This window comes from Silurus meridionalis, chromosome 17, assembly GCF_014805685.1.
Source record: "Silurus meridionalis isolate SWU-2019-XX chromosome 17, ASM1480568v1, whole genome shotgun sequence".
NCBI lineage: Eukaryota > Metazoa > Chordata > Actinopteri > Siluriformes > Siluridae > Silurus > Silurus meridionalis.
In genome coordinates, this window is record NC_060900.1 from 22,614,778 (window position 1) to 22,627,371 (window position 12,594).

At 40.4% G+C, this 12,594-nt stretch overlaps 1 protein-coding gene across 1 annotated transcript in view; it reads right to left on the reverse strand.

Annotated features, from left to right (window-relative positions):
* Positions 1 to 8,372: 8,372 nt before the first annotated feature.
* The window catches only part of med27 (mediator complex subunit 27), a 74,867-nt gene continuing 70,645 nt past the window's right edge, over positions 8,373 to 12,594 (reverse strand). Inside the window, exon 8 of the mRNA XM_046872137.1 lies at positions 8,373 to 9,278. Within this exon, the coding sequence (XP_046728093.1) occupies positions 9,144 to 9,278 (135 nt within the window). The 3' untranslated portion in view covers positions 8,373 to 9,143. The remainder of the gene's footprint in view (positions 9,279 to 12,594) is intronic.

Here is a 12,594-nt window from a genome sequence, read left to right on the forward strand (position 1 = left end):
GGGCAGAGTGATTCATGCCCCAGTAGCACTCAATTAGGGCTTGTTGCAGTTCCTATTGTTGACCACTAGGTGTAATGAAAACTCTGTCGAAATGAACGATACAGTGTGCACTTGTAAACATTTCTTGGACCGCTGACAGTTTATATGGTGCCCCACCTGCGCCAATGAGGTGCTCCTGGCAGCGCTGAAGGAAAACAAAAAGTGTAAATATTGCATGACTTTGCAGCTCCCTTTTTACCAAACCATATGGCTAAAATGTTTCTATTGAGCATGACAGACACAAAAAAAAAATCATATGCCAATTTGCATATTCATAAACTCTTTACCATAAACAATTTTTTGTTCTTGGATAGCAGTAGCTTAGTTTGTGAAACTGCCAAAGGTCATTTATTATTTAATCCAAAAAATATATAAAGAACCCAGAGTTTAGGTGACTTTCATCCACAAAACCATTTCTTCATGCCTCCTCTTTAGGTCAAATGAGAGATACATTTAGAAGCGATGCTCACGCTCCTAAACGTTTTACAAATCCGGTTTCTGACTAACAATGTGACTCACGCTTGTCCATTCTGTCTGAAGTCTGCACTCAACTTTAGTTCATGAGAAAGTTGTTACCATCTGTGATGAGCTGTTAAAAATTCTGCTTCCTTGTGTCCAAGAGCCTCCGAGAGCCTCTGATGCATAGTGGGTTTTGTCACTAGCTCTAGCGGTTGGTGATTCAACGTGCCAAGAGGATGAGCTCCATCATTTCAGACTGAAGCGCGAATCTCGGCTCCCCGCGCGGATCAGATGACACATCGGTGCAAGGCGATGTCTCCGTTGCCAGAGACATTCGGAAAAAACGGAGAGCATAAATTATCCTAATATCAGATCATCATTGTTGTCTTTAACAAAATCGCCACTACAATATTTCTTTACCACATACGAACCCTGGCAGGACCCTGCATGTTTTGTGTGTGTGAGATCGCCGCCGTTTGCATATGTCCTCTCTGCGTGTGTATTAATGCATTTAGATTTAGATTAAGCAGGAGCATGGGTCAGTCGTTGCGGCATCGCCGGTAACGCAGGACTTAGCATGCAGGGAAGATCGTGCCCTCTAGGATGCCCTTAGGTGAGCGTTCAGTCAGTTGCAGTGCAAGCAGCAGCTAGTGGGGAGGTGCAGGGAACAGATGGAACGTGGATGCGGCCTGCGTCTGAACACGGTGCTGATGTACACACCTCCCACGTACTCCCGGGCCGCTTAGCATGGAGAGCTTCCAGACCAAGGCTGGCACCGAGGAGGATCTTGTCACCATCTGTCTCCCAGGACGACCTCCTAACACAGAGCCGTTGGCCCCCCCTCGCCACCCTGAACATGCTGGTGCGAACGGCTGAGAACCATGTCACTTAGCTACACGAGAGGTAGTAGTGCATGACTATTGGCAGCACGCACCACCATTAGACAATTCTATTTGTATCCCCTGTGTGCACCACCTGCTGCGTCTACGAAAACAGATGACGGAACGTTTATTGTTGGGACAAGACTTCTTAGCCAGATTCTTGGACTCGACAATAAAATTTTGGATCTTGGTTCTAGTTGAGAAAAACAGCAGTTGGCTGTAACTATAAATGTGGCTTTATACAGTATGCAACCGAAGGCCAAAATCTGGTGTGTGAATGTGTGCTTCATAAGATTATTGCCTTGTTTATTTTTTTTTGTTGTTTTTATGGATGCTTGCTTTATGACTCCCACAAATGGCCAGTTGAGATGAGACCCATTTTACTTGATTGAGCTATGAGATCTTACCATGAGGGATGCTTTAGAACATGGCGGGTAAACTCTTTTTAAGAAATACCAATACTTAAGACTGAAAGAAGTTCAAATTCACTCTCTTAGACAAAAGAGTTCCACTAGAGATCCTGAAAGAAGCATCAATTTTACAACTAGCTCCAATTGCAATATTGAGAGGTGAAATCATTGAACCAGTGAAGAACAATATCTAATAGTGTACTGTAGCATTCTTTATACTGGTACTTTCTATGGGTAAGCGGCAGTTTGCAGTGGATCTTAAGTGCATCTCACTGCTGTTTTTGCACTGCATTGTGTTCTGTTTACAAATACTATTTGTTCATAGTCCTTTATATTCCTCTTTTGCACTGTACTGCGTAACCAGTAGGTTTACTGGTTGGCGCCATTTTGTGTTATGCATATTTGTCCTACGCTGTCTTGTGTTGTCTGTCTACACTGCTTGGTTGGGTGTTTTCGTCCTTTGTTGTTTAATGTAGCACCAGGATTTTGGAGGAACGTTGTCTTATTTTCACTGTGTACTGAGTCAGCTATATATGGTAGAAATGACAAAAGCTTCTTGACTTGACTTGGAATGCTGGGAGTGAAATATATATATCTAGAGGAGACCAATTCCAATCCATAGCAGTTATTCTTTGTAATGTGACTTATGTCTATTAGTATATTTCCATTAGATGTAAAGTATCGAGGGGGAACCCTTAACAATTCTCGACCCTGATTGGTGGATTGCTGCGTGTTTGACCAGTTACGTTTTTCTCCGCCCATAAATAAAAAGGAACGACTGATTTCGCAAAATGTAGTTAAGTAAAAAGTCAGATATTTTAAAATGTAGTGCAGTGAACGAAAAAGTCTTCCCCGAATACTTGTAAAGTACAGATACGAGAAAAAGCTACCTAAGTACAGTAACGAATTACATTTACTCTGTTACTGTACATCATGCTAAAGGTGGTTCTATGCAGAATCCTACATCGAGGACATCCTGCAAACACTTCAAATGCAACCACTTAATTAAACTACAAAGCTTGGACATTTAAACAACCCTTGGGGTGTTTGTGTTGCCGTCCCACAGATCAACGCTGCACAGTTCAATTCTGAACTTGGCTCAGTGTTTTGCGTTTCCTCTATCCCCTTTTGAGCTTCCTCAGGGTTCTCCAGTTTCGTCCTACCTCTTTAAAAGCATGTAAGAATGGCATTGATTGGCTATTTTACATCGAATTTCTACCTCAAACTCAGTGATCACATATTAGGCTCTTGATGCACTTCAACCCCGATCAGGATACAATTATGTGCCGTTTTTGTTGCCACAATTTCCTGACCTGTTTAACTCAGAATGCATGTAAAAAAATAATAAAAAAATACTTATATGTCCAAAATATGAGCTGGATTTTAAATTGAGTGGAAAGAATACAGCAAAGCATGAGACTGATAATAATGGCTTTATATTTACAGAGCACATAATGATTCTTTTAAGGCCAGAGGTTTTCAGATTGAGGTGAGGTAGAAGCCAGACTAGTTTTTTCCTGATGTTGTGAAATCCAAAAATCCGCTTCCCTACCATGATCTTTTTACAGCATCCAATCTTTGGTCTTCAGCATATTTCAGTAGACCAGAGAAAGGACACAAACGAGCATGTGAATTACCGAGACTCGACACCAATTATTAACACGGGTCGGGATCAGAGGGGAGACGCTGGAAAGAGCTGGAGAACGGAAGCTAATGAGGCCATAGTTAAGGGGCGGATGAGCGACAGGCACAGAAAGAAACAGCATCACACGCACACACAGGCACGTACTGGGGGAGGATGAATAGGGAACAATAACAAGGCACAAACCTATAACTCAGGGATAAAGAAAACAGTGTCGAAACAAAGTTCAAAGATCAGTGAAAAGTGTGGAACATAAATTAGTCGAGAACAAGAGGAAGGAATTGCTGACTTGTGCTCATTTTGGAAGACTATAGGCAGGCGGTAATGCATCACCTCATGCAGTGGTGGATCGTTTCCCTATGATGGCATGTCCCAAAGTGTTTGTCATCCCATCCCAAACATGTCCCAAAGTGAAATTTCTTTCATTCAATGAATAAATAGAATAAATCATTCACTTTTCCAGCCATTTGTGGTTCTTCCTTAAACTCCCCAAAATTGTATTGTATAAAAATGTCTTTGGATGTGGTAGAATTTAAATTTCCCTTTAGAGACCCACATCAATTCCAGCATGACAATAACCCTGTGCACATTGTGAGCTACATGAAGATATGCTTTGCATAGGCTGGAGTAAAAGATCTACAGTGGCCTGCTATTCACCACAGTCCTATAAACTTTCCTCCTTACCTCCTAACCTTACTCTCCTGTCACTCTTCTCCACCCACTCCACCCTGCCTGCACTCTTTTCTTCACTTCTCTAACACACACTCAATTACTTTGCACTGTTGACCCCAGGTACCTAAACTCCTCCACCTTCACCACCTCTTCTCCCTGCAACTGCACCACTCCACTGCCCTCCCTCTCATTCACACACATGTACTCTGTCTTACTCCTACTGACTTTCATTCCCCTTCTCTCCAACGTGCACCTCCACCTCTCCAGGCTCTTCTCAACCTGCTCCTTCCTCTCACCACAAATCACAATATCATCCGCAAACATCATAGTCCAACTTGGCCTGCTATAGAGCACTGACCCTCACCTCTATCACCTTTGGGGTAAACTGAAACACTGAGTGCTCCCCAAAACAAATCTTCACAAGCACACTCTAATATCTAGTGAAACATCTTCCCAGAACAGCAAATGCGATGCTCAAAAAGCCACTCATACAGCAAGGTGTCCACAAACATAGTGTATTTTTTTTCCACTCATAGTTACATGTTGTGAAACACCAGCAGCACAAGCTGTTTCCTGTTATTGCTTTTATTGAAAGAGTTGTTCTCTGGTTTCTGTCTTGAAGCTAATAAGACAAAAATCAAAAACTGATACAAAAGCATTGGAGACTCCTTCCACAGATATTTCCTCACACATCCTTTAATCTTTACTCTTCTGGGAAGATGTTACACTAGATTCTGGAGTGTGCTTGTGGAGATTTGGGTTAAATCAGCTAAAAGGGTAATTAGTACCGAAAGTTAGTGTAAGCAGCTTAAAACTACACAGAAGCAGAGTTTTAAACCCAACGATCATAAAGTGAATGTTGCAGGATGCAGTAATTATAATGTTAAGCATAGAAAAGCACTGAGCAGATATCACATTCCTGTGCAGCTCAGGATGTGTGGCTGGTGGCTCTGGGAAGTAGGTGAAGCCTTGAGCTCTTGCCTCGTGCTCCCAGTCAGAGCTGCAGGCATTCTGTGAACAGAGCGACTCCAGCGCTTCTGTGTTAAAAGGCAGTTTGAGAAGCCCCCCCCCCCTCTGTTTTAAGTTTGTCAGCACAAGGCTCCTCGTGTCACCTTGCGTAGGATGCGAACTGAAATCACATTCTGATAGCTCCCAAAAGTCATGTAGAGCGCTTTTGTTCAGGCTCTTGGAGCTGCAGTGCAGGATACCGTAGCATCCTCAGCGAGAACAACCTCTGATTAGTTCAAGGAACCTACACGACACATCTACTCAAAGTAAAAAAAAAAATTCAATCGTATAATAACCAGTACGTTGCCTCCGAAACCACATTAAAGGAAAGTTTCACCGTGTTTCTCGACTGAAATGTTTTTAACTCGCTCTGTAATATATTCATGTTCACCAAATGGAAATGTCAACACATTTCCCTGCACCAAAACTGACATGATTGAAGCCTATATATTCCATTTATGGGGCAATCAAAGCTTTAGAAAATAGTTACGTTTGTATGTTAACACGATTAATTGGCACATCCTGAAAATGGGCCTCGACTCATGGGCCATGACTTGATTCCCCAAGTCTTCTTTTTAATACGTTATGTATTGAATTACATACAACAAGGTGACAGGATGCTGCGATTCATCTGGAGTTTAACACTGTAGATTAAAGTAGATTTTTTTAATGACAGCACATCCTGAAGGAAGGTGGGAGCTCAGTGGTTAAGACATTGGACTTTGGCTCAGCTTCAAAACCCAGCACTACAAAACGGCCACTGTTGGGCCCTTGAGCAAGGCCCTTAACCCTCAACTGCTCAGTTTTAGATCGGTCTGGATAAAGGCATATGCCAAAATGTTTGTCTTTTTCTATAAGATCAGTTTGCAAAAAGAAAGACACTTGTATGTAATAATGTACAGTACAGACCAAAAGTTTGGACACACCTTCTCATTCAAAGAGTTTTCTTTATTTTCATGACTATGAAAATTGAAGCGTCACACTGAAGGCATCAAAACTATGAATTAACACGTGGAATTATATACATAACAAAAAAGTGTGAAACAGCTGAAAATATGTCATATTGTAGGTTCTTCAAAGTAGCCACCTTTTGCTTAGATTACTGCTTTGCACACTCTTGGCATTCTCTTGATGCCTACTTTGAAGAACCTACAATATGACATTTTCAGTTCACTTTTTTGTTATGTATATAATTCCACATGTGTTAATTCATAGTTTTGATGCCTTCAGTGTGACTCTACAATTTTCATAGTCATGAAAATAAAGAAAACTCTTTGAATGAGCAGGTGTGTCCAAACTTTTGGTCTGTACTGTATATATAATATATATACAGTACAGACCAAAGGTTTGGACACACAAGGTGTGTCCAATCCTTTGGTCTGTACTGTATGAACATAGGACACATCAAATATTTGTTAGGCATTTACTGTTACATTTGATGTTGTGGAACGTCCACAAGACAAGGTAGTTCCCCTGTTATCACTTGCACTACAGCAAGAAAGAAAAAAGGCCTGTCATGGAGTAAATCTTCTGTTGTGAACTACTTTTTGAGCTTCAAGTTCACTATAATGTGTCTGTTTTCCAACGTAAAGCATTGTTTTGCGAGCATGTTCTTGTGCAAGTTGATAAGCCTTTTTTTGTCATTTGAACAATTCCCACGATCATGTTTTTTTTTTTTAACGATGGAATGCGGACCCTGTAGTATAAACTAAAATAATAGGTAAATGAAAATACAGCAGCGTGTTCATACTAGGGGTGACCCCAATTATTCGATAGGAGGATCCTGATTCGACTACCAATCTCAGTCGAATCTTCATAGAGGTGTTATGAAACAAGAATCATACTATTTTGATTATATGGAGATGCTCAATGTTTGAAGCATCTTCGTGGCAGGGATTTAAATATTTAACAATGTCTGGGAGATTCTGTAAAGGTATATTCTGAATGAATTCTGCAAATTAATTTTGGATTGTTTTTCAGTGCATCGACGTTGCGCTGTACATGAAAACACACAATTGTAAAGGATGTCTAGGTATCATTCAATGTTCCCTTCACGTGAACTATAAAAACCCAAATCTGTTCCAGCATGACAATGTTTTTGTGCACAGTGAGCTCCATGAGCATATGGGTTTACATGGGTTGGAGTGGAAGATCTTGAACGGCCTGCTGTAGAGCTCTGACCTCCACCCTACTGGACAGTTTTGGTATAAATTGGAACCACTGACTGAACCCCAGGCCTCCTCACCTCATCTCCATCAGTACCTGATTTTACTAACACCCTTGAATAAACACAAACTTCCACCACCACACTCAAAAGTCTAGTGGACCATCTCAGAAGAGTGGAAAGTTTTATAACAGTAAATGGATACTGAATATGGAAAGGTATGTTCAGAGCACTTATGAATTTTATAGTCAAATGCTCACCAACATTTGTTCATATACACTAAAAAATCCTGCGTCCTGATTCTATTATTGTGTGCAGGGCAAAAGGTAAATTCATTGACTAGTTAATGTTTCAACAGTTGAAAATGTTGCACTAGAAGCGGTGTTTATTGTAGCAGGACTAAGAACTCGGACAGTCCACGTGTTCCCCTCGTCATCTGAGGTAATCAAAAATCAGCATCGAGGCCATGAGACTTTGAAATTATCAAATATGAACACACACAACTCGATCGGCTTTTTAATCTAATTGTAATCTGAAAATCTAATGAGGACCTGATTTTCTTTGAAGGCACTCTTCAACAAAATGCTTTAGAAATTTCCTCTATTGCAGATACGCCAACCTGCGTCTTGAAACATAAACAGAGTAAATAATTCAGTGTTTGGCATTACAGCAAGATCACATACGTTACATTACCGCACCATTATTATTATATATTTCTTCAAGTTCAACTTGCTGCCTGAACAAATCCTGCTTTACTTTTTTCACCTTTGGGTAAATTATGCATGACACGAGAACTACGGGTATAATTTTTAGGTCACAGTAGTGCAAAAAATGTACTTAACTCCCGAGCTCGAGGCGCCCCTGTGTTTCCGCGCGGAAACTGTGAGCGCACGTGGACCTTTGTAGTTTTTCCTCGCGCACGTTCCATAGTAACATAAAAAGCGTTCTGTGAAGCATTCCGGGAACGCCGACACCGAAAATGTCAAAACCAGCAAAAAAACCATGGTAACGACACCTATGGCAAAGGTATATTTTGCAATTCTCCTATTAGCAGAACGGCCTTTAAAAATAGAGACATGAAGAGAATGGAAAAGAGAGAAAGAATAAAAAAAGTTTTATTACATCAAACCTGCAATTTAAAAAGGGGGAAAAAACCCACCACACAAGCAATTCCTGTCCAATCACACAACCCATCGGGTTCATAGAAAAGCAGATGTGAAGTTATGACCTAGTTGTTGCGGTTAAAAAAAAACAAAGAAATAAAGAAAAGAAAAACATTCTGACTTTGAGTGACTCATGAAATATTAATCTTTTCTTTATAAACAGGACTACAAAAAAAAAGCTTGCACACAATAACAACAAAACCCTGTGCTGCTTGACTTTTACTTTGGAGTGCTTCAATAAAGCAGGATTTTTTTTCTTTTCCAGGTAAAAAAAAAAAAAAAAAAAGGTAAGCGAAAAACTAAGTAGGACACAAGTTTATGGAAGTTTGAAACACTAGGCATCAGCACAGGAAGTTAATTCTTACTGGCAATAGCGAGCATCTGCCTTTTTCCCACCGAACCCTGAGATTGAAAGGTCACAGAGATGAAACTTTGACTGAACGAACAAAATGTTTCTAATACAAAATTGACTTTATTATACACAGACAGCATACAAGTGCTCTGATGCCATCGCTATGTACATCCAATCTGTTGGTCATGCCCAATCCTGACTACTGAAGTTTTTCCATTTGACCCATGAGATAGAACTTCTTGTTTCCAGAGTCTTCGATACAAAAAGAGTGAAAAATCACGCACGCTTCGTTCGCTCACGCTTTCGTTCATTCTTTGTCCAGGCGGTGGACTCCAGATGTAGACGTTGTAGATTCACTGCCGGCAGGTATCATGGAAGGCCTCGAGGGTACGGAAATCCCTCCAGGTGGGGGGCAAGCCGTCTTGCAGAAACTTACCACAGCGCTGACATGGTGTCTGGAAAAGCTTGATGTAACTTCTGAGCCAGGTCTGTAGAAAAAAAAAGCAATAGATATAATAATTAAGAAGCACAAGTAGTGTGATTTCCTCTCAAATTTTGCTTTCGGTTGCCTTTAAAATTCCTAGTCAATGCATTTTTTTCCACACAACTTCTTTTTCGAACATATCAGGCACATGAATGCACTTGACTTTATGAACAAACGCACGCTTACAATCTGGCTCACGACGCTCTGATCGACAAGCAAGAGGCGTACACGCTCCCACACCCTCCCCACCCAAGAGACCGACACCAATTGTGCTCTCCCAGATTTCTGGCCATGTTTTGCCATAGAGGCGATACCTGAATTAGACCTTACGCTTGCAATCTCACAATAATAGGCCATACGATTCGATGTGCCACTTTCGAGAAAATGTCACTTGCTTATTATAAAACGACAAACTAATAGTAGAGCAGTGTTGTGTTTCAGCTCAATATGTGAGAGGTCAAGATTGGAGTTATGCCAGAAGTATCTCAAAGGACACCTAGAGCAGACAAAAGATAAAAAAAAATCTTATATAAAAAGCTTACACTTGAATGACTGGATTCATTGTATTGGCATAAGCAGCATGATCATGATATGGGGTCAGGATTGCTCACAGCAGGCATGAGAACATACATGTACACCTCAATGATCTGAACCTGGTTCACCTCCATGGCCCAATTTACTGACCCAGCACAAGCCGAATTATTTCCCTTTCCAAAACCACTAAAAAGCCCCAATTCCCTACTATTCTGCACCATATTGTATATATATATTTATACCTACTCCGGTAATGACCAGTTAAATCAAACTTAAAATGATCAAACCGAGAGATGTAGCTTCCACAGGATCATCCAGATGTTTCGAATGTCTGAAATTCTGCACCTTCTCCCAAGCACTACGCATTTTTTGTTCTCCCGGCTCGTGCTCATTCAGCTCAAGTGGTATTTATCACAACTGTCATGAGCCAAGAGAAGAACCGAGAGGTGCGAGACTGAGAAACAAATTGGTCCTAAACTGCGCTTAGTCATGGTCTCTGTATGAAAGCGATACTTAAAACCTTCTCGAAACAGCTGATGTAGACTACACGAGTGCCCACATTCCTGAAATCGGACACACAACTTTTTCTTTTATGGAAGTAATTAGATTTGTTCGGTCGTAACAGCTCCAGTGAGAACACCGTGTACTGCTGGACAGATGCAATACTGGCATCACATTCATTAAAAAAAAGGGAACAAATCTCAAGTCCAAGGAAATAACCAAAAGGCCGTTGTTACACTCAGACGTAATGTTCTTTTTTGGGGTGTAACGGCACTCGTATTCGTCACATTCGTAAATTTGTCTTCCCTCACGGGCGCATTAACTGGCGAGTTTGTTTAGGCTCTGCTTCGCACTACTCGATCATAGCGGAAACACAGTTTGTTTTGTTTAGTAATTCGCTGCCACTTCCTGTCACTGGCAGCGTTTTCACGTCGGTCTAGCGATATGGATTCTTTATGTACAGCTTCAAGAATTTCAAGAAAGTCTGCACATCGAGGGAGAGAATGAATGAAGGATGGAAGGAATGAAGACATTTGTTAAAGTATGCTGAAATAAGTAAAACAGTTTAGTAGAACAACTTTAGAAAATGAAACATGAAATGTAACTAACACACACACACACACACACACACACACACACACACACACACACACACACACACACACACACACACACACACACACTTTTTTTATAGACACATCTGTATTACCCAAAGGCGGTCTAAAAGATGCATAGTATTTAAGTACATTTTTCCATTTATTTCATTTTATTTAATCAATTTAATTTGTTATTCGATGAATCAATTTAATCAGTAGTGTATTGCGTCTACTTTATTTTTTATTTAAACCAAGCAGGCATTTTATTTTTAAATATTTCACAAAACAAAAAAAACAAAAATATGTTTTGCATTTCTTTCCCATGATCGTCCCGAACCATGAATTTTGTGCACCGTTACACCCCTAGTTCTTTGTGTATTTAGATAACATACTGCATACTAAACACATGCTTGAACCCATGGTATGTTATGTAAGTGTTTACTTAACTTAGCAGTCCACCAACAAGAACTCATAATGGCGACACTGGCTGCAGGGGCAGTACACCTATTTTTGGCTTTTTTGCTAGCCTTGCAATGTTGTCCCTGGGTCAGTCCTTTGTCCTGTTAGAGGTCAAGCCTGTGTTTACTCCAATGCCATCTGCCCAACTGGCCATCTTAGTGCCATTCTTATTTGTATTGTTGCATGTGGTCCAGACTTTGCAAACAGGGTCCTTCCATGCTATTACCTGGAAGTTAAATTGTGAACATTTGGGATGTCCTGGGCTTCCTGGGGTCAGTTATGGAAAACAGGCCACTGTTGATCATCCAATTTCTGGTTTCCAGATAATAGATGAGAAATGAAATCTATGAATGCAATGTTGCTCCCCGGTTGATCTGGAGAACCAGGGAGGGACCTAACCCTGGCGTTGTCCTCTTTATGTGCCATGTTGTATTGTTTTAACTCAAGATTCAAACTGCTTGGGTAATGCAATTAGCTGCTCCGCTTGTGGAGGTTAATTTTCATTAAACGGTTGACCTGCGCCTAGTCTCCTGTGACGAATTGCTACTGTGCTGACTTTACAGATCATTAAACCTTTTCAGACTACTAGCTTTACAAAGGCAGCTCTTTGCATATGGTTAGCAGTGTTTACTCTTGTATCCGGATAGATGCGAATGGCCTCTTCCAGGTTGGCTATGAGAGTTTGACGGCATTACAGCTACTAAAATCATACACTACTATCAACAGATTTTAACATATCAGCAGTTCAGATGGGCAGGAGTTCAAATCCCAGCACCACCAAACCAAGCTGGTACTGCTGGGCCCTAAAGATGCCTATCAAATGCCATAAATGTAAAAGGGTGGCTCAACCCTTTAACACAGTGGTTCTCGAAGTGTCCCTCTAGTGGGGAATAAAAACATGACAGGTAATGCACAGTGAATGACAGGATATATATATATATATATATATATATATATATATATATATATATATATATATATATATATATATATATAATTATTATTATATTCCTGTTTTTGAACTTGATGCTATTGATTTATTTGATGACTTAATATTTCAATAAACGCAGTATTTTATTACCATTTTTTGGGGTGATGGAGGACAGGTGGGGTTTGAAATTCCACCCACCTCTAAAATGGGGAATAGAAGGACAAAAAATCTGAGAACCACTGACATTAATAAGACGCTGACTTTCTTTTTTTTTTTTTTTTTTTTTTTTTACTCTCCTT